This window comes from Zeus faber, assembly GCF_960531495.2.
Source record: "Zeus faber genome assembly, chromosome: 2".
Classification (NCBI taxonomy): domain Eukaryota; kingdom Metazoa; phylum Chordata; class Actinopteri; order Zeiformes; family Zeidae; genus Zeus; species Zeus faber.
The window spans coordinates 8,274,441-8,301,940 of NC_137189.1; the positions used below are offsets into that span (position 1 = coordinate 8,274,441).

General features: G+C 39.9%; 1 protein-coding gene across 2 annotated transcripts in view; it reads left to right on the forward strand.

Moving 5' to 3' along the window:
• Positions 1-27,500, forward strand: part of plcb1l (phospholipase C beta 1-like) — a 189,721-nt gene that overhangs the window by 50,503 nt on the left and 111,718 nt on the right. For both annotated transcript variants that reach the window (XR_013844756.1, XM_080024119.1), the window contains exon 3: positions 6,532-6,600. Coding sequence is in view for 1 of the 2 variants with exons in the window: in XM_080024119.1 (XP_079880245.1) it covers positions 6,532-6,600 (69 nt within the window). In the remaining variant the exon portion in view is untranslated. The remainder of the gene's footprint in view (positions 1-6,531; positions 6,601-27,500) is intronic.

Genomic DNA, 27,500 nt, shown 5'->3' on the forward strand with positions numbered 1-27,500 from the left:
TATAATGACATAAAAAAAAATTAAATCACGTTTTTACCCCATTCATTATTTCGCTGTTGAAAGCTCACATTTTTAGATTTTTAACATTTAAACATTGCCTCTATTTATTTTTCTGTCTTAAAATGATATTATGGTCATGCTGACAAAGACAAATGTGAAGAGAGAAAATGTTGTTATTATTGGGAGCCGACCTTTTTGAATCACAAAGAGCAAGTTTGAGCGTTGTTGATCGTTGTCTTGATGAGATCCTTGGGCGTTTGGCTTGAATCTGATCTTTCATATATTCCCGTCTTTCCCTCTGCTGCGCATTTGTTTGACAAAGCTGATGTGCCGGCCCGTAATCTGAAATAAAATCAACTCGATTCTCCTGTTCTCTGAGCCTGAATCCTGCACACAAAAAACAGTCCCCTGGACATGGTCCCCTCTTCTTTTTCATCTCCTGCTCACTCCATCTTCTCTGTCTTTGTCTATTTGCCTCTCTCACCTCGGTTGTTTTGAGACTCCATCATCGCTGGGATGAGGATTGATAGAAAAGTGGACATAGCTCTCTACCAGCTTCAATCACACCTCTGTGAGAGTTGTGTTCCCTCAAAAGGGTAATGTACCGGCGAGCAGAGTGATGGAGGGCCAAGGACCACTTGATAGGGGCATGTCTAACACTTGAATTGGGTGTCCACAAGTTGTTTTTTTAAGGAGACAAAGAGATATGGAATTTGGAACTATGGAATTTAAGATTGGGTGTCTACCGGTTGATTTCACCCAGATCCATTGGCCGTTTTAAGGCCTTTCACCTTTCAGAGGACAATGAAATATGGAATTTGGAAATGTGGCAGTTCTCCTTTCAATTCTACACTAAAATATTGTTTTTCCGTTGACCCGTCTCAAACTCTGACCTTTTTCACTGAAGCTGATGCCAATCCCAGCTTTGGTAACCATTGGTATCTGCTTCAAACTCGGTGGACATGTGTGATCAGAGCATTTGCTCAAAGGTACGTCTCTCCGTTGTATTGACGGAAGACCTTGTCTGACCCGGCAACAGTAACCAGAGACTGGAAAAGACCTGGGATCGGTCAGCCCCCCCCCCCCACTTTCCTTCCCTTAGATTTATTCTATTATTGTTGATGGATAACTCTCATTTTGAGAAAGAGAGTGCTCAGAACACGACTGGGTTTTGTCCCCTTGGGCAGCATTGTCTTTGCTTTGCTTTGGCTTCGGAGACACAGCGCTGAAGTCTATTTTATCCTGGTTATTTTGGAGTGGGCTCGGGTGGCCGCAACGACATGCTACACCTCCTGTGACTATTATAGCCCGAGTCACCCGGCACTGCCACAGCTCAGCCATGTCACCGCCCTGCCGGCAAAACCCTGTCGGACCGGGCCGTCACCCCGAGTAAAGACTGGGGGTTTTTATGGACCTGAGACCTGATGTTGTTTGAAATGGACTGTTCACCTGCAGCTGAGGGTCAGGTCCACCTCGTCGCTGTCATTACATAATCGCCCGATCGCATTCATTTGAGCCGATGGCAGTGATTCTGCAAAGTCGTTCGATTTTGCAATATTATGGTGTCAACCAAATGTCAAGGTCATTTCAAGCCGATGTGAAAACGTAGCGAAAAAATAAAATGCAATTTTGGCATGTTTTTCGCAGTTCTTTAAGCTGCTCCTGATCCTTTTGACAAAGTGTTTTTCTATCGATTCTGCAATCATGTTTCCATCCAAGTCAAAGGGGAACTTTGGGCCAATGATAGAATTGTCACAATAAATAGAATTAAGTGTGTTTCTCTCAGTTGGGTTGAGGAAAATTCACTTGGTAAAATTTTATTTGGCAAATTTGTTGTGTTCAGGCTTCATGTTTTTTTATGCAAATAAATGCCTCTTCTTCATAAGGTGGGTGTTTATTATTACCCTAATATAAGCCTTTATTATGATGCCTACATAAAATCAACAAAAAATGTGATTTATTTCATTAATCGCAGTTGTATATGTATAACAGTGAATCATCAGCTTAACATCACAATCGTATATATCGGTTACGTGTATATATTTATTTGGGTTTATGTATTTTTTTGTGGCTGTTATTAGGAGGAGGGATGGGGGGAGGACAATTCCACCTCCACCATTTCCCTCGCCACCTCCCTCCCCGTCCTGCTCTGACGCCCCCTGATCCCTCGCTCCCGGTCTTGACTGCTCAGCAGAAGCCCTGAGCTCTCCGCAGAGTGCACATCCTCTCCCTCTTTCTCTCATCCCGTCCTTTCTGTTTTCTCTTCCGCCCCCTTTTCCTTTTCCATCCCTTCTTCTGGCTTAGCAAGGGGGGGGGGGGCAAAAATCCCTTCCTCTCAGATCGAGAACATGGGATTTGGGACCAATCTATGTTTTACTGTATGGTGGACACACTCCCTTAAACAATTATTTTCCCTCCAAGATGTTATTTCAACAATGAAACGACGCAGGGAACCACAATTCATTTCCCACGGCAGTTCGATCAAATAGTAATGCAAATTTCTCTCTCACACGATGCAAAAAGAAAAAGGGGGGAACTTGTTCTGGCCTTTTTTTCTGGGGGGGGGGGACTTGAACTTCACAGTTCAATAAAGACCTTTTGAAAAAGGATTGGGTTTAATTTTTAAAATGGAAGGTGCGGGCGGCGCACTGCGGATGTCGGCCCCAGACGCACGCGGCGGCAGAAAACAGAACCCCGAGGACAGAGCAGGTTAAGCGTGTTCATTAATTTCAGGAGGTTCTCCCGCCGCCGGCCCCCGCCAGCTTCCCGGACGTGCCGTGGATCTTAATAGGTGCCGCGGCTCTGCACAGCCTCACTGCGCTCTTGTTTTGATGCGAGAACGAGTAAAGGGAGGTGAAAAAAAAGGAGGACGTAGAAAAGAGACGACGGAAACGGTGATAAATATAAAGGGAGAGGGCGGAAAATCCAATAAGGAGTGGATGTCGTAGGGGAAAGAAAATGAAGCCAGTACTAACACGATAAAGAAAGGATACATAGGTGTGTGTAGGTACATGGGCTGCCTAGAGTGGTGACAGAGTGGTTGACATTTTGTACCCCGGTGTTCCCCTAATTCCCATTTACCACTTAAAGTACTTTCCTATTTCCTACCTATTCATAGAGGCTCTTTAGCTGTAAGTCGCTTTGGACAAAAGCCTTTCACCAAAATCGATTTTATTTCCTACATCGAGCCAAAGTAGCACACAATGCTGACACAGGCCTCCGCACGGCGTTGCCGACGGTCACACGTGTGCCGCATCAAGCTGTGTGTGAGCAGCTGCCAAACTGTCCCTACCAGTACCGTCGCTGGTTCTGGATCTGGTCTCACGGTAAACACCGAAGCTGACGACCGAAGCGACGCCTGGAGGGCAACCGCGTGGTCCCCACAGCGGAGCTCCTTCCTGGAGCCCCGCTGCTCCACCGGGCCGCCACGCAGAGCTCCGTCTCGCACCAAAGGGGACTTCAAAGGCAGCCACCGGCAGTCTCGATGGGGATTTTAACCTTTGACTGGGAGCCTCTCTCCCTCTCTCTCTCTCTCTCTCTCTCTCTCTATTTGCCCAGCGAGAGAGAGAGAGTGAGAGAGAGAGAGAGAGAGAGAGAGAGAGAGAGAGAGAGGGAGGGTCTAATTGATGTGAGCCACTGCAGAACGTCTCCCCCACCTCCTGGAAAAGGGAATGCTTGTCCATGTGGACCGCCATCCGTAGAACAGAGTGCTCCAATTTCCGCCTGTTATATGGGGACAGCGTCTTCACGTCTTGACATCTTCACATCACATATTTTAGGAACGCATGACAAATTCATAATGTTCCCATAAGTGGAATACAGAGGAGGACTGTGTGTGACCCAAAGGCGTTGTTATGAATATGAATGTGTTCTCGTTGAACCTTGGCTGGTTAAGAGAGGGAATAGATGGGACATGGAAAACCATATTACAGTCATTGAATCCATACATCCTTCTGTGTATCCATTCATCCATTATTCAGTCATCCATCCATCCATCATCCATTGATCCATTGATCCACTGACCCAGTCATCCATCTATCCATCCACCTGTGGCCGTAATGAGAGCTCAAGTGAATAAATGGGACATTGCATGAAAAGCAATATTACAGTAGCCCATCCATCCAACAGTTGATCCATCCATCCATCCATTGATCCATCCATCCATTGATCTATCTAATCATCCATTGATCCATAACAGTGGGGTGAAGCCTAACCACACTGGCTGGTTAAGCAAGGGAACAGTGGTCCATCCATCATCCATCCATCCATCCATTGATCCATCCATCATCCACCCATCCATCCATCATCCATCCATTGATCCATCCATCCATCATCCATCCATCCATCCATCCATCCACCCAAACGTCAATGAGGGTGACGCCAATAAAATAAAAGTTGACCTATGAAACATACTGTATACAGTGTATATAATGGTTCGTATTTTATTTTATTGCACTTTATTTTGTTGTCTGTGATGTGAGCTACTGTAACGGCATCTGTCCGTCTATCTATCTATCTATCTATCTATCTATCTATCTATCTATCTATCTATCTATCTATCTATCTATCTATCTATCTATCTATCTATCTATCTATCTATCTATCTATCTATCTATCTATCTATCTATCTATCTATCTATCTATCTATCTATCTATCTATCTGTCTGTCTGTCTATCTATCTATCTATCTATCTATCTATCTATCTATCTATCTATCTATCTATCTATCTATCTATCTATCTATCTATCCGTACGTCCATCTATCCATCTATCACTGATAATCCATACATCGAGCCCTATCTCATCTTCCGATGAAGGGAAACGCCCCTAAATGGTACGCTAGTCATTTGCAAGGTCACATAAACATTATTTAAGATTATTATTTACTATTATTATTTATGGATATCATTCATAAGCATGCATAGGTAGGTACATACATGCATCCACGCTTAAAACTTCAAGGAGGAAGGTTTTAGCTGAGTGTATTAATACAAATTTTGACCCACCGCGCCCTGCCCCCCCATGGCCTGGATATGGAGCAGTTAGATACCTGGCTTTACAGCTGGAGATTGACTCCATCTCTGCTGATCCATGTCGCTGCCGATAGCGCTGAGCGAACACACCAGCGCAGTGCGGTCAATTTTGCACCCTATGCCACATCTGCGTCTCCGAGAAATGGATTGAGATGGAGATAGAGGAGCTCAGGCTGATATAGGCTGATAAAGGAGTGAAGGAATGTACCTACCGCCGTCCCTCCATCCCCCATCGCATTTGTATGTACAGTGTTTACCAAGTCACATCTGCGGCTGTGGCAGCAACAACAGGGGCTGGCAAATTAACATGACATAGAGCCAGTTGATGGATGTTCAGACTGATGCACAGATTGGTTGGATTAAATGGGCGGCGGAGGAATGGGTGGGTGGATAGATGGGTGGATGGATAGAGGCTGTATATTAGCAGATTGAGGTGACGGTCTCTTCCATCCTGTTAAGCTGAAGGCAGGTTTAATTGAACTGCGAATCAGTTAGGACTGAAGCGCCTGCTTCTCTTTCCTTTCATGCAGGGTTATTTTTTGTGGTGATCTGCACAGTTTGTTTCTCGTCTTCGGCAAATAAAGCGACAACTTCACTTCTTAAGGGGTGGCACTTAACCACTGTGAAAGAAGCAAATTGCTCAGAAATTACATGTTATAGTTAAACTCTACGTTTTTTGACATTTACTGTATGCACCACAGAGTAACCCATGTAGTCCCTGCATTTTGCTGCGTAGCTTCAGTATTTTGGAGAACTTTAGTATGGAACCGGGAGCGATGAAATGGCCTCCTTCCCATTTCCCCGTATCAATAATGGATCGTCCGTGTGGTCAAGACTTCCATTTGGAGTGCCGGCGGTATTTAGGCCGTCGGGAGTTGCGGGGAGGGAGTTTGGTGGTTAAATCGTAATAACCTTATTCATGATGTTCTGGGCCGTCTCCGATGGAGGCTTCATTACCCAGCAGCGTCATGTCCCAGCGCTGCTTCCACTGCAGCTCCCACGGCTGAGCCCACTCTGAGCCCACTCTGCAACAGGAAAAAACCTGTGGTCTCTGCGAAAGAGAGAATATACTGTATATGTGCGTGTTTGCATTAGGGGTGTTCCAAAAAATGGTTCCAGTTGGGTGTACTTGGTTTTAGTTTGGTGTACTGTATATTTGGTACCTTCTTTTTGGGGAAAAAATTTCAATGCAAATTCCTAAAGTAAACAGATACTCCCTTTATTGGGCAAAAGTCAATTTGCCTCAAAATTGCAATATGTTCTCCACTTGTACATTTACACTGCAATATTTTAGTAAATCAGCATTTTTTTCTTTGAAAAGGAAATGTTTTGGTTTATCGTTTATTTTTAGGTTAATTGTTTAGTGTGTATGTGTTTATTGAAAAAAAATATGAGAAATCTGCCTCAGGTTTAAGGTTTTTTTTCCTTTTTTTTTTTTTTTTTTTACAGTATTTTATCCTTTCTACTGTACTCAACTTTTTTTTTGTTTGATCGACAGGAAACGGATCTTCTGGATATCGCCTACATCAAGGACGCCAGAAATGGGAAATGCACTAAAACACCAAAGGTAAGAAAGAGTAGAAGTACAAGTTCAAGTTCAAGTTCAAGAGATTGTTTGAGACATACATACACATACGGTTGTACAAATATGCAGTGAAATGTCATGACACCCGGTGAATACGCACAAGCTCTATAAGCTCGAAAAATACTCAAATGTGCGTAATCGACACGCGATGCTCGCGCAGGCGGCCGCAAGGGGCGGTATGAACTCCAGATCTACTCCAAATCTACTCTGATTACATGTATGACGTATATATATATAAATGTGTATATTTGCGGCCCTTGAAACACTCAAATTATTACCCGGAAATAATTCATTTTTTTAAAAAGCATCCCCTTTTCGCTGATGACAAATTCCTCAACAAGATCCTTTATTTTGGGACTGGAGTGGGAGTGGGAGTGGGTCTGTGTCAGCAGCCGTCTGGCCCAGAGCTCTGAGTGGGAGTTTTTATTTAAATAGATCTGCCTGAGGCTCGAGATTTGAACAGACTGGAAACTGGTTTGGGGAAAAAGATTCATCCACGTCGGTGTTTTCTGATATACACTGTAGTTCCTCTCATCCAGTGTTGTTCAACCACTTTGCCATGAAAGCTAGCCGGGTGCACCAGGAAAATGTTTCAAATCCCACTTTAAAAAATACATAAATAATGAAAATTGCTCTTGTGTTGCAAGACCCAAATTGCAAGGCTACACTAATTCATCTAATTCATCAGTTCCAGCGGAACAGCAGTTCTGTCCATCACAACAAGCTCAAGTTTCAGACAGAACCTGAGAACTATTCATCGTGATAGTGATTCGTAGTTTTGACTCTTTTTTGAGCTAAGTTCTTGGCGAGTCACTCAGTAAAAAGAGTTTCTCACTTTTCCGATTCGTCGTTCGTTTGGTTCAGTCGGTGTAACGCATGGTGAGCGAGGGAGGACTTCCTGAACGATGAACAAGATCCAGGGTTGTGAATGAAATTCTCTAAACAATGATTTCATTACGTCACGAGTATTTATTTTGGTGGAATGCAAAGTGGAAGTCACAATTCTATATGAATTACGCCAAATGCCTTGACTTTTTTTTTTCACGTGGATTTGAATTTAGTCCTGAGTAATTGTTTTCAGTCTGTGCGTTCGTGTGAGATTCACTCTTTTGCCCGAGTGCCTCCAGACTCCAGAGTCATTTCAAAGAGTTGTTCGCCAAGAACAAATCTTTTGCGTGTCTTGCATCAATAACTATCAGTCCACCATAATAATAAGCACAGTTCTATGGATTTAAAGCATTTTTAGTGGTTAGCAGGATTGTGGCATAATGTCGTGGAATGATTTCATTGTAAAAATTGCCGCGGCAGATATAAGGTTTGAAAGCACGACTCTAGTCAACTCGCAGAAACCCCCTCTGTGCTTTTATGTTTTCTATCTGTCACACACGCAGTGCACAAAAAGGCCATTTTACCACTAATTAAGAATCATTGTGATGAGGAAAATCTTTAATATACACCATGTTGTGTTATGTTTTTTTTCTTTCTATTTCCTTTATTTAGGCACACACACACGCATATCGTGAAACTTGAAAAGATTTCGGCCCGGCACGATATTGTTATTTGGGGACATTTAATTGAATTTAAGATTAATCTACATTATCAAGCGATGATTCCAATCCGAAACTGTTTCTTATCTGCCCGGCGATCGCATTCTCTCCTGTAATGACTCCATGACTCAATTTGCTGCTCGGCTTTAGGATCTGTTCAATCCGGCTCTTTGTTATTGTATTTGTTTTTGTTGTTGTTGTTGTTGTTGTCGTGATCCTCTTGGGTTTGACTCTGTGAACGGTGGCGTCAAGGTCGGGTGGTGTCACACTGATGCTGCGTCCCGGGAGCGAGTGATGATGGAGTCGATACAATAGAACAGAAGAGGGATTCATGCATTTCTAAACAGCCTCCAAAGTGACGGCTCGGTGGAAATCCATTACTGTCTGAGGTGGAGGAGGAAAGGTGGGGGGGGGGCGGAGGGCGGAGCAGCGATGCACCCTGGGTACTGTGTAATGGGAGCAAAGCGGTGAGACGCCGGCGTCTGGAGTGATGATGGGGGGATGAAGAGAGAGCGAGAGAGAGAGACAAAGCAGATGCATTATGTAAAGTACACGGCTGAGATGAAAGAGAGAGAGAGAGAGAGAGAGAGAGAGGGTCAGAGGAGGTATGGAGCGAGCGGCAGATAATACCAGATTAATGGACAGCACTTACGATGGCGACTCACGGCATCTTGTCTGAATGCAGGTGAACCCAGACGTTTATCACAGCTTGTGAAGGGGACAAAAGCATTTCCGTGGGGTTCATTTCGGGGGAGAAATAAAGAAATTTCCACATAGCCAGAGCAGGTTTCGCGTCTAAATTAGTGACGTTACATTGCAATGCTTTTGATTTGAACACTTTCAAATATCCTACTTTACTTTACTGTAGGTGAGCTGCTGTATTACCTGTTTTTTTATTTTTTAATAATTATATTATATAATTATATTATTAGGTTCTATTGTTATTGTTTGGGCGAAAATTCTCTGAATTTTGAAGCCTAAAACTATCTGGTACACCAACTTCGGCGTAACACACGAACACGGTTGACATCTTGTTTGAACCGGGCTGTTAGCTCCTTGTGGTTGAAGATTCACATATGGAGCAGGGATTAGGGAAACACTGACCAAATTTAGATCGATATTACAGAGACGAAAAAATGCATTACACGCCTAAACACGGCTAAAAAAAAGTAATTTCCTCCGAGGATTATTAAAGTATTTCTGATTCTGATTCTGATTCTGAAACTATCTGGAACACATCCTTGGCCATTAACCTACCAGCACGGTTGAGGTGTCGTTAAAAAAAAACAACGAACAACTTCACCACAAACAACCAGATATTCAGTTGGTCCTTGTTAACTGGCACGTCACACATCTTATTCTAAAATAAAGGAGATGAGATTTACAGTAAGATGCTTTATGACATCATCACATTATTTACTATAAATGTACAGATGCTGATTGAGAATGTCGGGTTGGACCGTGTCCATTGGGCAGCGTGGAATCGGTCACTGTAGTCTTTCAACGTTACCAAACTATCGATACGTATATGTATATTTATATATCGTCTTACCTGGTAGATGTCAGGAGATCTTTTCGATTGATATTTTACATTTTTGGTCCACATTACTTTGCCTGATTAAGGAAAAGTACAATAAAAAATAATCTTTGGAAATTTGTCACCGCGTCCACTGGAAAACACCGAAATGTGCGACTGACTGATGTGTTCATGATCCAGAGAGGTGTCGGAAAAATAGAAGCCGTGCAATGTTAATTACTCACAGAATTTGTTTTTTGTTTTTTCGTATTTCGTGGAAATGTAACTGACTGAAAATATTATCCAAGAGAAAAACTGAACTCAACTTTCTAAATAAATTACGTAAATTAGACTGCTATCGCTAATCAACGTGAATACGTCATAATTGAAGTATACGAGACACAACGCCATCTTCCGTCACCGAAGCTCCGGATGTACTTCAATGCAAACAGGAAAATGGGAAAATCGTGCTGTGTGTTTCAGAGAACCTGGGAAACTGTAAAACGCACCCAACACGACTAAACTAGACTGTATTGCTGGCTGCAGCTATATTTTTATACTGTATCTATTATATATTTGATGGCCTCAATCTATTTATTACATATTTCTATTTAATATTATTATTATATTTTATATATATTTTAAATGGCAAATATCTTGGATTATTTATACAGGTCGAAAACTCTTTGAAATTGTGGGTATAAATTCTTCCATATGTCCTGGATCTTTCTTTCTGTTAATTAGTATGACATAGATGTCGAGTTTTCCCAAAACGGTAGAGATTAGAAAGAATAAATGGTTATACGTTTAAAAAAAAAACTTCAGAATGAAGTCCTGAATTAAATTATATCTGAATTCATGATGGATTTAAGGAGGGAGTGATGTCAAATACTGCCATATTTAGACTATTAATCCGTCTAACTAGAAGACAGTTCTAGTTTCAAATGACTAAAGCTGTGACATATTATGTTCTTATTTGGAGTTCCACCTTCCCTGGGCTGGGCTGTGACGTATACGCCCTTATTTGATGTTCCACCTTACCTGTCTCAATACGCCGGTCTTCATGATGCCCGAGATACTTTCCAATGAAGCATCTTTTAAATTTATGAATTTGAAATTTGACATTGACCTTGTTAGAACAGCTCAAGGTGCGTTCACGCTCCATCATTCTGCCTTAGACTGTCTCTGTCTCAATGGGAACAGATGCTAAATATGCCTCGGCTCTCCTTTTATTGGTCGTTATAGCTCACTGCAGCGCGAGCAGGTTTCATTGTTATTCCTGATTGTCTTGTCGGGAAGCTCTGTTGAGGCTGTTGAGGCATCATGAGGCTCTGGAGTGTGGATCTGCGTTCATGGGTGGCTCTGTCTGACCCCCAGCGAACCGGTGTTGCCCTGCCTACCGGCTGCGGCCACGCAGTGATGATTCTCACACACACACGCACGCACACACACACACACACACACACACACACACACCCACACACACACACACACACACACAATATACACTTGTGCGCGCAGACTTAACCATACGTATCAATGTACTTTTTGGAAAGTGAGGTGCACTGACAAGGCTGCATGCTTAACACAGGTTTATTATTTAGCATAAAGCTACTTAGTCATAGAGCAGAGGTCAATGTGGATACGCTGAACATACAAACAATAGGAATAAGTCTGTTGGGCAAAGTATGTTTTCATATGTGAGGATTGGTGCATTTTTTTACATACAATTACAGTAGCATAAGAATAATTTGTCTGGAAATCAGTTTGACAAAAAAGGCCAAATATACAAAAATAGCAACAAAAAAAAGTATATATACATACGTACTGTATATATACAGTACACTTATATATACAAATATATATACAAATATATACAAAAAAAGTATATTCTAATTTACAAGGAATTTGTTGTGGTAAGAATTTTTGCATTGCAGTGCAGACAATTGGTATACAACTGTACAATGCGACAAAATCAAAAAAAAAATTGCCAAATATGCAAAAAATAGCCAAATACAAGAAAAAAACAAATATGCAAAAATAGCCAAATAGGAAATAAAGTAAATAGAAAAGAATGAGAAGAGTGAAAAAATGAGAATATCAGATTAGGCCTTCAAATTGAATACACACACACACACACACACACACACACACACACACACACACACACACACACACACACACACACACACACACACACACTGCTAACACTGCTGCTGATGCTGATGCTGATGCTGATGCTGATGCTGATGCTGATGCTGATGCTGATTCTTATGCTGATAAGGATACACTAATTATCATGTGTCACCCACCTCCCCATGGTCCATGCTGATTGCATTGGCCTCGCTTGTCACCGTGACGAGAGGCAACCTTCGCTCTGTCCGCCGCCTCCCGAAATAAATCTCCCTCACTACAATAATAATTACACATGTTGTACTGACAACCAGAGGGCGATTCAGGTTGAAGTGGATTTGTGTGTTGTTGTTTTTTGAATTTTTCATTTTCTTCCTGGAATCTGCATGTGGATTCCAACATAGCTGACAGGATGTTTCCAGGCTTGTAGGGGATTGCACACCGGCGTCGTTTGGTGTCACTCATAAGCAGCGGGGACAGGATTTCAAGTCATATATTTATATATACAGAATTTATATATATTGTGGTGTGGGGATGGTGTGGTGCGAGCAACAGGTATTCAGCCACTCTGATCCTGGGTCCCCAATTATCTAGATCCAGGTCAGGTTTGGCTGCTCAAACCACACCATACCCACACTACATATGTGACCCACCGCAGCAAGACCCACCCATCGATTCATCCATCCATCCATCCATGGTTGTATGAACCTGGTATTTCACACTAAACCCATGAATGGCAAAAAGAAGGATTTCTATGAGGTGGGAGAGTGTGTAGTTCTTGTCCTCCTCCCGACGGAGCTTTGCTCAGAGATGCTTTCAAGCACGAAGCCGTACGTCGACATGCCTGAGGAAAAATAACCCCCCTCAACACACACACCTTTTTTTTAGACATCATCACACACACACAGACACACACTCTGAGGACACACTGTAAACACGCATTTCATCTCACACCCCTCCCCCCTTAATCTCTTTCTCTCCCTGTCTCCCTCTGTCTCTGTCTTTCTCTCCATCTCTCTTGCTCTCTCTCCCTCACTTTGTCTTAATGTCTTTCTGTCTGTTATCCTGTCACGCAGTGTGCAAATAGACACGCAGAGTTTTACTTCAGTAAAAATACTAGTGAAAGTGCAAGTACCATGTTGATTGAAGTAAAAGTACTGAGAAGTGTTAGTGTCATAGTCATTTAACAAAATAAATTATATATATTTTAATATACAAAAAAATTATATATACAGTATATATAAATCCCTCTTGATATATTCTATATAATATATAATAATTCTATAATAATATATATATAACAAAAATATATGTATAAAAAAATAAAAATAAAATACAAAATAAATATAAATAAATACCTATATATATATATATATATAAGTATACTCAAAGGAGTAATAGACAACTTTTTTGCTTTTAATTATGATTATGAAGTTAATGTTGATTGCACAGTGTAATGGCTAAAGAATAATGAGACCGTACATTGGTTCCCTATAAGCCTCGATGTCACTATGCAGTTCGGACTGCCACGGGTACGAATCCCCGGGAAAATGTGGGATTTACGGCAGTGCGTCACAGGAAGTGTGTTATCCAACGCGCAACTATTCGCAGAAATGGCGGGTGATGCTGCAATCTACTGATGATTTTTATCCAGAAAAACCGCAGCGCCCCCGTTTACTTGTATTTGTTTACAGGCCAGTCTTTCCCATTCCAATATGGCGGCGACGTTGACGTATCGCAGCAATGGCCCGAAGCCGTCAATGCACGTCTATGTATTTATGTCTATGAAGTAAGTAGAGATTCTCGAAAAGTGTAAAGTGTGTTGCTTTCTTTTTTTTTTTTACCTGTGCTGTCAGCATGCTGAGATACAACAAAGAGTATTTGTTTGGCATTGCATCCAGGACAGAGTTAGTCTGCAAGCGGGGTTCAAGTTCTCAACCTGCAATGCAGCTTTTTATTAATTCTGAAATCATCAAGAACTGCTGCAATAACTCTGTCCTGTGAACAACCTGTAGGATGACAAGAGCACAGTTTTGGTTATGGAGAGCCACCACCAACCCCCCTCTTTGGAGAATTATTTATCATGTTTGGGTCTATAAACAACTGATCACTACTCCAAGAGGGGGAGAATCACCACGGTGAGACAACTAAACATAGAAACAAACAACATTTACACAAAAACATAAACATTGGCCGACAACATGTATTGAAAAACAGTTAATTAGGTCCAGAAAAAATGGAACTACAACTGGTCACGTGGCCCTTTCCTGTCTTCGTTTATGGCAGTAAATGAGGGAGTAAAGGAGAGGAATGCAACCAGGAGGGTGCTGGGGTGCACTCCAAGCAGGTGTGGTGGTGTGTACGCGTGTGTGTCTGATGGGACCGCCTGTGTGTGTATGTGTGTGTGTGTGTGTGTGTATTTGTGTGTGTGTGTGTGTGTGTGTGTGTGTGTGTGTGTGTGTGTGTGTGTGTGCGTGCGTGCGTGCATGTGTGTGTAAGATGTCCACCGGTGAGTGTACGTGACTTATCCCCATTGGTACTGGTGTAGAAAGTCTGTATTATGTGTGTGTTACTTTTAATCACTGGTAGTAAGTTCCATCAAGTTATGTTGAGTGGAAAAACATTTTTGTCGGGTGTGTAAGATGAACGGCTGCTCCCAGTAAAGAGGTGATTAGAGGAGGAGGTCGCCATATGGACTCATTGATTTTCATGAAAACCAATCAATGCAGTGCTGGTGATCAAACACACGCAGGAGATCTATGAGAGTCACACTTCACTGCCACCCCGTCTACAGAGATGGAGAGAAATGGAGGAGGAAGAGAAAAAGAGGTATAGGAAACCTTTGGATGAATTGCCCCAGGGCATTCTGGGAACTCTCATTAGCGCTCATGGAGGAATGTGATGTGACCCTTCAATATAGTGGCTTTCATCTTTCTTATCTGTATCTTATCTTTTTATCTTGTGTCTTTCGGTGGGATATCGTGTGAGACATTGGATCAAGAGGATGGTCCATAATATCCTGGACCATCCATCCATGGACCATTGTGCTTTGACCTTTGATGAATGTGACCTAAATTTTGATAGGAGGTTGAAAACATTGGAAGGAAAATTTAATTTGAATATTTTTGTTTTCTGTATTATATCACATACCCCAAAGCATATGGTATGCAAAGGGAAAGTGAATCTTAAAGGATAGTTTTGCTATTTTTCAACCCACACCTTGTTAAAACGGTTTCCATCATTTTTAACTGTTTATAGCAACAACCTCGCTGAAGGTTTAGCTATTGAGAAACGTACCACTCTCCTGCATAGTTCACAATATGATCAGAGAGTCTCGGTCGCAAATCATGTTTATCATCATTTGCATTGCATCATTATTCACCATTTTATCAGGTTTTTGTTTTGCACTCTTTGGACTTACTTTTTGTACTTAACTCAAAATAGTTATTCATCCACTTAACTCCATTTAACATTTTATTTTACAGCTTAATGTTTTGCCCTATTGGACTGCATTTAAAGGTGGAGTGTGTCAAATTTAGTGGCGTTTAGCGGTGAGGTTGCAGATCACAACCAACTGAACACCCCTCCCCATGGCGGTGCAACATGGGGAGGGGTGTTCCTCTCTAGGACCAGTGTTTGCATTGTCCGTTTTGGGCTACTGTAGAACCACGGCAGTGCAACATGGCCACCTCCCTGGAAGTGTACCCGCTCCTTATGTCGATCAAAGGGGCTCAAAACTCTTATTTTCATGGTATTATACACTAATTAAAACATACTTATGAATATTATATTCCATATCTGGCAAGTCCGTTCAATAATTTCTACACACAGCACCTTTAAGAAAAGTTAGAAGGTGTAGCAGAGTGGTTTCAGTTGTAAATGATGGGAAGCATTATGTTCGGATTTATATTTGTCGTTATCAATTATTATGATTATCGATGTTATGTACATTTTTTAGAAATCTCTCTTTTTCGTTTTCCCACGTCAATGAGCCCTATCGGTGGTAACTCCGGAGCAGGAAGATGGGTAGACGAGAGCGATCAGATGAACAAGTGAATGAGTAAAAGGGTGAGATGGAGGGACTAACAATAGCACCCGTGTGGGAGGAGAGGCAGCGTCAACCGAGTTCGTCCTTGGATGGCTATCAGGGGGAAACCACCAGAAACCAGTACAGTGTGTAGAGCTGGAGACACCAGGCTCACAACACACTACACACTTTCCACCCGTAACATACAGGAATACTCCCGCTGTTCTCACAAAGGAACTGATTTGAGACCAGTGGATTACTTTTCACTCCACGACTTGCAAACGTAATATTTCAGATCCATACCTCTATATGGTGTTTCCACGTGTTCTAGGTGCTATTATCAAGAAATGTACATCAGCGATAACACTCAGCACTGGAAATGGATGGATTTAACAGTCATTTAAATAAGTTGAATATCTCTCAATAATACGAACCACAATTTATGAAAACGTCGCTTTCCATCATGTATAAGTGTTCAAAGCACTAGTTCCCTGAAGGCTTTACCGTTCAACTGTTGAGAAACTTACCACTCTGCTGCAAACCTCACAATATAATTGCGCTCTACATGCTATACGAAAACATGGAAATGGTTAGAGTGTTGTGAATTAAATCAGATAAAAAATAGATTTTAGACTTCATTTCAACTTTTTCAGATTTTGTCTTTCCAAATCTTTCTCAAGTTGTTCAGCGTCTGAGTTGACATTTCTGATTCAGAACCTTATACCCTTGAGAGAGGATTTGTGTGAAAATCTATTCTAGATTCTGTCAAAATCAGGCTTTTAAGGTGTTTAAAAGTATTAAATGTTATTATTATGGGATTATTATGGGATGGCTCTTGCTCCAGCCTCGCTCTGAAAGCTCCTCGGTCACTCGACGCCTGTAATCGAATCAGATGTGACATTTTGTTAAACCCTGCGAAGGTCGAGGCTGTGGAACTGGAGCCGATCAAACAGGAAACAGTTCCTAGCGCAGATAGGAGGAACAGCCGGAGAACAGTCCACTCTGAGGAACCCAGAGGAAAGGGGACTTCCACTTCTTTTCCAATGCACACCAATAATCTTATATTAAGACAATAATCCATGTATATTGGAATTGTAGGTGACCATGTAAACAGCATTTTCTGAATAAGGGCCTTGGCCATTTCGTCTACCACACTCCACCCAAGTGGCGTTTTCAGTGCCCACACCACAAGGGTTAAGCAGATTTAATGAATCTGTAATTAGTCACGTTATTTAAAGACTTGGACATTGCAACACCTTAACCTCAATTTAACTGTCAACCCCAGTTTTAGCGACACTCGTAGTGCACTTGTCTAGATTCCATTTTCCTTGAACGAAAGTTTCAGCCTTTCTTTATAAAGTGTTTGCAAAGTGTGCAATAATTAGAGGATAGACTCAATTCATTAATATGAAAATATATTTATTGACAACAGTGACTTGGTTTGGCAAGGTTTGGCAATTCGCAAGCGGATTCTGTCTCGCCATAAGAAGTCAATGAGATCTGGTGGTTGGTGATTGGTGGTAGGCTGTTGTCGTTTGTCAAATTTGATGTAAAGCCTCCTAACGAGGGGCAGTGGCTTTCACTTGGGTTGGTGTCACCCCGTGCGGTAAACTCCTGGTGTCACCCCTTATTCACTTGCGCACACAAAGAGAATGTATGTGGAGGTACACGCGCAACATTTTTATAAAAAATAATACAATCCTGCTTAAACACTGCAGAAAAATCATGTAAACAGCTTAATCTTAATCTAATCGGCTAATGTCTTAAATTTGGAATGGATCTTAATGGGATTATTGTCTACATTTAATTTTTATCACAGTTCATTTTCATTGGTTTGTCCATGACTTAGCCAGACATCATTACTATGACATAATGATACAGTAATATATTTTTTGATTGTATTTGTGGGTTAGATAGAGCTGTAGTGGACTGTTAGATTTTAAGGCTAAGGCTGTTCTACTCAACTAGATCTATGTAAAAACCTGCCTTGAGCTTTCCCCCAATCCTCAATGGTTCTCAAAAACACTGACACAGCATTTCCCAAACTTCCCAGTGAGTCTTCAGGAGACTTCCCGATCAATAGCTGTGTTTATCTGACTCTGATATCGGTTAATCAAGTCCCTAATTTAGATCCGCCCTGATTTACATCCTCCCCAACATCGATATATTGAATCCGCTTTTTGTTTTTCCAGCTGAAACCGCCCCCGTCTACCGTAGCGGGCTGAGATTTGAGCAGCGAGATGAGGGCCTGTTTAGCTTCATTCTTTCATGAGGTCAGGTGTAAAAATGATTATTTCTTATGTTAAATCTGTGTTTTCCCCAAAATGTCTCCCTGATATGTCCCTGCCCGTAATAACACGATAAGCGAAAAATAAGATTTAAGGTAACAATTTATTAATCCCAGGGGTTATTTTGGGTTATAATACATGTACCCACATATGAAATTAAATTAAATTAAATTAAATTAAATTAAATCGAATCGAATCGAATCGAATCACATTTTATTTATAGAGCGCCTTTCAGGCAAGCAAATGCAATTCAAAGTGTTTTCCATAAAATAGACAGATTACAATATGGCATACACAACAAAATAAATGATTAAAATAAATAAATATAAATATATGATAATAAATAATAAATGTAAAAAAAGCAACACAAATATAAAAATACATTTTACGTGAAATGAAATCAAAACACAGGGAATAAACTGCATATAGAAATAAAATACACCCGGATGACAGAACCACTCCTTACGTAATAGCCAGGCTGAAAAGGTGCTTTTTTGGATTCTTTTTAAAGGTGATGGTGCATCTCTCAGGCCGCAAAACAGGAACGCAAACAGTAAAAGCTGTCTCCCCATACGTCTTGGTCCTCAACCGGAACATGGGAGGAGCCGGTTAGATATAGGGATTAGTAGTGGTCAATGGTTCGTTTCTTTTTTTAAAGATTTGGTCCTTGACGACGCACTCAGTCAAAAAGGGCCGTTCAATTTGTGGACTTCCTGAACAACGATCAAGAGTCAGAATTTGCTGTTTGGAAGAATGCAAAGTATAAATCAGTCACATTTAATATGAATTACGCATAGTCATCATTTAGTTGCAGTAATTATTCCCAGTTCGCTGCAGCTACCGAGTCGCGAACGAAACAGAGTCGAACGTCTCTTTTGCCAGAGTGACTCCCAACTCCCAACTCATTTAAATGAACGTTTTGTTTGTAATGAACGAATCGTTTGCGAGTCTAGCGTCACTGGGGAGTAGCACTTGTACAGATGGCTGTGCTAACTCGTGCTAAATGACTGCTAAATTAATCCTAATTAACGGGAAATTACCAGATGTCATTTGAGGACGAGAGGAATTTTATGATTATTATCTAGACAGACAGACATACAGATAGATAGATAGATAGATAGATAGATAGATAGATAGATAGATAGATAGATAGATAGATAGATAGATAGATAGATAGATAGATAGATAGATAGATAGATAGATAGTATTTTAATTGCGGAAATTAAATATTAATAATATATAGAAATTATGATAATTTTGAAATAATTTCAGAATAATAGCCCTGGATATTAATGCTATGCAGGCAACTGGGAGATCAATTCCACTTCCAAAGAAAGCCAGACACACACACACGCACATGCACACCCACACCCACACCCACACACACACACACACACACCGGACACACACACACACACACACACACACACACACACACACACATACACACACAGATCAAGTGTCCACTTTGCAGGTGAGCATTAGATGGGAGGGCTGTGATCAGCCTGATTGGTCTGTTGCCATGGCGATGCAGAGGAGAGGAGGAAGCTAATGAGGAATGAGACAGAACAACGCTCTTGCTTCTCTTTCTTTCTTTCTTTCTTTCTTTCTGCAAGTGAGCGTGGGAACCGTCAAATCTGCCGGCAATTAACTTTGCCGTACTTTACCTGCAAAACACACTTTCTACACTTTCTTTTCATTTCTTTACCTTCATCCCTTTGACGATCTTATGTTGTCTTTATTTTTCCTCATCTCTTTTCTTGTGTTTTTTTTTTATGGATTCTATTCTATTTCTTGTTTCTTGTTTTTTCTTAGACTTATTTGTATTGTTTATTGTACAGTTTTTAGGTTGAGTTTAATTGTTTATCTTATTCCTTTCGGTTAATTGTATATTACCAAACTTGATCACTTTGGTCACTTCGATTTTAATTGATTATTTTATTGATTATTTTAGAGATTATACATAATAATAATAATAATAATAATAATAATAATAATAATAGCTGCAGGCAGCAATACACAGGGTCCAGCGTATTCATTTTAAGTAAGTTATACAGTTTTGTTGATAATTATGTGCAATGCATCACAATTTGCTTAACGTATAAACTTCAAACATCGTGGAGTTATGTCGTGTTAGTTGCATACATGGAATATTTTTTTTTAATTTTGCAACTGACCTTCAGACTGGCCTGGACATGTAAACATAATGCAGTTATGTCCGTGTAATTCCATGACTCTAACGTTTATGGCATTACATATGAAACAGTTCAGTTCAATGAGATGTCAAACATTGATTTAAATCTATGATTTTGACATAGATGTATGACATAAGTCAGTTATAAATTGTCGTTCCAAATTGCTGAGTTTGTAGTTTTGATATTGTTTCTAAGTGCAAAATAGATTAATTAGTAAATTAGTACGACAAATGACAAAACAAGTCAGATAATTGTTGTATTAAACAGTTGTCCAAAACAGCATATATGGACCAAATAAGTATATCACAGTATTTATAAAAATCACATGTCAAATAATGAATAAATGTTTTTAAAATGGCAATCTTAAGAAAATAAAATAAATGAGCAGTAGACAAATTGTATAAATTTGTCAAAGTAAACAGTGAAAAAACATTGAAAAAACAATGTTTAGAAAGATATTTACATTGCATATATACATATATACATAAACTAAGCCATCGTAAGAAAGATAAATAAAGAAATGATTCACCTTCATTTTCTTTTTTTTTTCCTACCATGTTGTCTAACTTGGTAATGTCAGTCACTATGTCGTTGTTGGTGGACCTGACACGGAAGCAGCATCCTGTGATAAATTGACGTTGGACGGTGGAAATTCTCTGCGACTTCTACGTCTGATCTCGGTACAATGATGGTGTTCTTGGTACTTGTCAGATAAACGCAGTCATCTTGATAGGGAGTTGTCAGCATCTTTATTGTGTGCGATTGTCCTGTGGTCACATGTTTGATTTGGTCGTCCCAAAGGCTGAGCTTCATTCCCATCGTGATGTCACCAACGTAGCACTCCAGTAATTCTCTGTCTTCAACTCCAACATTGACTATTTTTGTTAACAGTGCCGTCTTCATGACTTTTACATGCATTTCTTCAATCGGATAAGTACAGTATTGATTGTTTTAAATGTTTTCAACAGGAATAACACTGTTCTACAAGATTAGCACGGAATGGATGTCATTATTTAACCTCATTGTTTGTTGATATTCCTATCACGGTATTTCATTACCACAAGAACCTACATGTCTTTGTCCGAGTGCTGCAACTTGTTCAAAAGTAAGTTGTAATTCTGAACTGGGAGGTTTGTGGGTCAACAACAATTCCGTTGGTTCCATTTGTGAGCTTCCTGTGACCACCACTTTATAGCAGTCCGGGTTGTACCCTGCGTACATTAAGAAAAGTAACAAGAACAAATTCTAATATATATTGAAAACTATTTGTGTTTCCAATATATATTGTGTAATATTCTTGTGGTTCTTCATGACACACATTTTTTTTGTATTTTACTTTCAGTTTTTTCAGTATTTATAGTTGTTTTTTATGTCTTCATTTTCTAAAACGTGTTAGTTATGGTGTGTTTTTAATGGAATTCATTAAAATTCATGCAGAGTTATAGTGATCCCCACAAATACAGCCAGTAAACGGTTCAGCATATGTTATTTGGAATATTGTATTAAACATAATTTGTCTTGTTGGCAATTCTGCTATTGCAATATAATCTCTTCCTGGAACATTATTATTTATAATACCAGACTTTTTCATCTCCCGATAAAGATTATTTCCTTTAATCAAAACATCATCCCGGTCATTTTGTGACCATGTGCAAACATTCACAATTTTGTTTTTCAGAATTAAAGTTAGTTAGTTAAATTCAAAGCTGCACATTGATCATTTCTGGAGTCTCTAAATTGTTAATCGTCCTGGTGAAATGAGCCTCTTAACACTGAGACGTATGGGGAATCAACATTTGCATTGAAGGTTTTTCCATTAGCGTTTTTTTCATCGGATTTTTTTCAATACTTTTTTAATATTGTGACTGACCTTGATGACGGGATTTTTTGGACAAAGGCTTATTTATTGTCTTATATTTTTGGCTATTTTTCAGCCTCTGTAAGAATAACAAAAATAACTTTTTATAACAATAACAATTAATACATTTTATACAAAAAATATATGAATACATGTTATTTGTAATAACTACTTTATTTGCCTTTTTATGTTAGTAATGTACAATTGTAAAATTCAGTTTAATACATTACTTGTCTATGTTGTAATACTGATAACATTTATGTAACTTTAACATTAATTTGCAATTAGAATTATTATTTAATAATCAGTCAAGATCACAAACACTTTCTGCCTTTTTATTTGAGTTTAAGTGTAGTTATTTTATTGTTTATTAATTTTTCTTTTATTTTTCGTTTCTTATTTTTTAACTATATGTGTTCTTTGTTATAACTTACCTTTCTGCATTGCATACATCCAGAGTTTCTGTGAGGCTCTAGATGTAGTGTGTCGTATACGTCAATCATGATGTATTTATGTTGATTTATGATAACAGTGTAATTTATATATTTCTTTTGTAAAGTTGTGTTCAGTTTTTTAGTTGGATAACATTTTCAGTATGTTCTGTTTCCATAATTTCCATTCCAAAATACGACAAACATTGTGATGTTTCTGTGGGTAATTACCATTGCGCAGCTTCTATATTTCCGACGCCACCTTGGATTTTGAACTCATCACTGAGTCTGACATTTCAGCGTTCAGTGAGGGAGGCGCTGATGATATTTTAAGGATTATATTCAATCCTATTTTTGAGTAAAGCAAAGCAATGTGCAGCAATGTGCATAGCAGAAATACACAAAATGGCTGTTACTTATAAAATACAAGCTAAATAAAGTATCAAATATGTGATTGTTTTTCACTAAATAATCTCACGGATTACCACTTTAATATTGAATACGTTTAAATTGTTAATGGCTCTGTTCAGTTGTCCTATATGCAGACGACAGAAATCTTAAATAAGTAAGAGGTTTATTTACACGGGCTGCGCTTAAAATATTGAGAAGGCCTACTATATTGATTTAATGTTAAGGCATCATGGTGTTTATAAATATATTATTTATATTTATTTACTTAAGAAATATTTGATTTTATTTTATTTATTTAAGAAATTATCATGTCACATGTATCATTATCAATCACATATCAATATGTGATTTATTTTAACAAAATAATGTTGTGGTTTACCACAAACATTGCCAACCAATTGTTGACTTTGCTACAGTACTTGCACTCATTTTGCTTTATTCAGATTAAAGACCCAATAAAAAACAACAGAAGTCTTTAAAGATTGTATATTTATCCGTCAGTTTTACCCCCAAAAATCACTCATAATTCACCATTCTTCCAGCTGCCATCTCTTTAGTAAAGAAAGGTTCTGAGTAACGACCACCAGAATTAAATGACAAAAGGTTAGGGTTTTGGAATCTATCATAATTCTGAAAGATTCCGAAGTGGTTGGAATTTAATTGGGAATGATCAATAACGTGCAGGTTTTTCCACCGCATCGATCCCTCCATCCATAACAGATATGGAAGATGGAAGAAAAGATGGAGGGAAAAAAAACGATGGAAGATGGAGGACAGAACAGGGGGAATCTGGCTCTGGGGAATCCGAAGCTAAATTGCTGCCTTGGTCACACTCGTCTGCTCAGAGAAGCATTAATCACACACACACACACACACACACACACACACACACACACACACACACACACACAGACACACACACACACACACACACACACACACACACACACACAAACACACACACACATAGACGGGGAGGGGTTTGTGTGTGTGTGTGTGTGTGTGTGTGTGTGTGTGTGTGTGTGTGTGTCTGTGTCTGTGTCTGTGTGTGTCTGTGTCTGTGTCTGTGTGTCTGTGCGTGCGTGTGTGTATACGTTTAGGGATCGTAAAGGCCTAAAAAGACATGGCGACCTTTACCTCTCGCTCCACCAACCAAGAGACCTTGACTGGCTTCCAATAATAAATCTTGGGAGGGGTATATATATATATATATATATATATATATATATATATATATATACATATATATATATATATATATATACACATACAGTATATTTATATATACATAGAGTTGTATATATATTTAGTTATATATACATAGAGTTATATATATATTTAGTTATATATATATACTGTATATGGAAAAATCAAAACTAGCAGCTGAAATTTCCCATTCTTCTTTTTCTTTTTTTTTTCTTTACGGTTATTTTTCTCCACTTTGAAGTTTGACTTTGGAAATTCCTAGAATTGAATTTCTGGAATTCCTCCATAATTGACATTACACCGTTGCGCCACCTCACCTTGACACGGAGGAACATGAACAATGGCTCTTGAGCGAGCGGCAGCTACTTGAGGCTCAAAACGCTGATTCACAAGCTCCGGGTTTAGCTCCGTTTCACATTTGGTTTTATTTCTGTCCTTGAAGGACGACCTGCAGAAAAAAAAGGAAAACATTAGACAGTGGTGACTGTGGTGAAATACTAAGAGAAGTATTATCAGCTTTTTATGGCTTTCAGCCAATACACCGTCCATCTTCCTCAGTTCATCATAAATACATGTCCAGCACGAGCACGAGCACGAGCCTCTTTCTTCAGCTTGACAGCTCCAGAACTTATGATGGATTTGTTTGAATATTTATGGTTTTATCGGTGTTTCTGTCTTGTTAACCAGCGGAAGCGTTTCTTCCAGACACGTCTTCTACTCCAGCGGTAGCAGGTGAACCAGAAGGTCCTCCAGTAGTGGATCGCCTGTACAGTCTGGACATAAAGGCCTTTTTATCCCACAAAGGTGGCTTCGCTCCACCATAATAAAGATCATTATGTTTTTACGTGCTTTTTCTTATTAATGAGCAGAAGCATTTCTTCTCGACGCCCTATTCTGCAGAGTTTCCATTAGAATAAATTGGTGCCGGTCAATGTGTCCTGGAAGATTTCAGTGTCCCAGACAAATGGGAGAGATTCCGGTCAGAGAGTATCTGTATTTATTGAGTTTAATATAAATGAAATAAATTCATGAAGGCATGTCGATTTACAATATATTTTTTATTGAATATTTCAAATAAAATAATTCCTGCCAGTTAACGTCATTTTAAAAATAAATAAATAAATGTTACGCATATTATGACTTAAAAACAAAACAATTCCGTTTGTGATCAATACGTAAGTGTAACTGCTTTAATTATCATTTCACTTAAAATACATTTTTGATAAAATCAACAACAAAATAAATATGACAAATAGGTCTAAATAAATTATAAAAGTTTGTAGTGTTGTCCGTCTTGTCGAAATATTTTACACAATGGATATTTACTATTTGTGCACCATGCTTTGGGTTGGAACTTAAATATATATTAAAAAAACACCAAACTGGATGTATGTGTCCTCGTTGTCACATAACATCATCTTTCTGCTTCTTCTCAGAGTTCTGGACGCTCTGTCGCTACTCCGTGTTCTGCTCTGTGTTTACAAGCACAAACTGTCCAGGAGCAAGGGGGCGGGGCTTATTTCTATATCGACAAACGTGATTGGTCAGAGGTGAAAGGTCAGCTTTAGATCTTCCAAACTGCAACTTGCCAAACGCGGATATGAACAGATCTGCGGTATTTTTTGATTGAAATGATCGAGTCTACTTTATTTTGACACAGAGGAAAAAAAGATGGCGATCAGCACTAATTCAAATTGTGCTTAGAGGGAATTATTTTCACCGGACATTATAACTGGAGATATTTCAATATGTCGGGACCTCGACAGAGTTTCAAACATGAACTCTGCCCTTCTGGTCCGGCGGCAGCACCGGTGTAGTCTGACCGTTGAGGCTGGAGGATCTAAAGGTATCTGGGGTCAGGTGTAGAGTCGGGCGTGGACTGAAAATCCACTTCTATCGTAGCACTGGATCAACGGCATTAAGACACAGAGGCCTGTTTCAACATAGGTGGCTTAGTTCTGCCATAATAAAGGTGTCATTTGCAGCATGGTGCCCTCAGAGTGATAGAACCCCCCCCCCCTCAGATTGATGTCAGCTTAGCACATTATCTCCAGCATAGGTCACAGGATGAATGAGCCATTTGAGAAATTGTTAAATATCCAAGGGCTTATTTAAAACGTTCCGTTAATCCCCTTTGTTGGCTGATCGGCGGCACACGCAGATGCCGCAACAAATGGGGTGCTATGTTATGTGATGTGATGTGAGGGTGGTAGGTGGCTTGGCTCGGCTCGCCTCGACTTGGATCGGCGGGGCCCGGCCCCGGCAGATGGTGTGGGGATTTCAACACGGCGGGCCCCTGGATGTCGCAGCAAAGCTAATGATGGCGACGGGGGTTAAATGATGGATCAAGGGAAGAGGTACGGGGTAAGTCACGTCACCCTACGTGACACTTATCAAGGACGCTGGGACGCCCGTGGAGTGATCTATGCCAGTGTTTTTCACCCACTAGTCGTCCCGTGAGAGCTCGTCAGGTGTGCCTTAAAAATGTTTCCGCTTCCACTTAATAAGTAATGGAAACTGGCTCTTGTGTTGCAAGATCAAAATTGAATGGCTGTGCTAATTGATGGCTTTCAGCAGAACAGCAGCTCTGTGTTCATCAGAACATGCTCATTATGTGAGGGTTCGACTTTTTTTTTGATTTGTTTCTTGACGAGTCACTCAGTGAACAGTAAAGATGTAGAGAATCGCTTCATTTTCTGACTCTTCATTGGTTTGGTTCAGTTGGTGTAACGCACAGTGAACGAGGGAACGAAAGAGTCAGAAGAGTCGGGTCGGCTCTGAGTTGTTTTTTTGTTTTGGTGGAATGCAAAGTGTAAATCAGTCCCGTTCAACAGGAATTGGGCCAAATGCCGAGACCCTTTTTTGCCTTGGCCCATCGTCCTCACTAATTATTTTCAGTTTGTGTGTCGAAGATTGACTCTTTTTGCAGTGACTCCAGACTCCCGAGTCATTTAACCGTTTTGTTCGCCACAAACAAATCGCTTGCGAGTCCGGCCGCTATCAATAGTCCATAATAATAAGCATAGTTCTATGGGTTTGTGATGTTTTAATGGTGTTTTTTTGTGGTTAACGGGATAGTGGCATGAAAAGAAGATTGGGGAACCCCGATCTAGGGTCCAGTCAGAGCCGTTCATGCACATCGTCGCTGTATTAAGTTTGGAAGAGCTGAGTTTGAATTTGGTTGGAGAAAGCAATGCAATATTGTCCACACTCCATCTGTATTTGGTTTAAGCGCTCAGTGACCCAGAACCTTCTCTACTCGGTACTGTC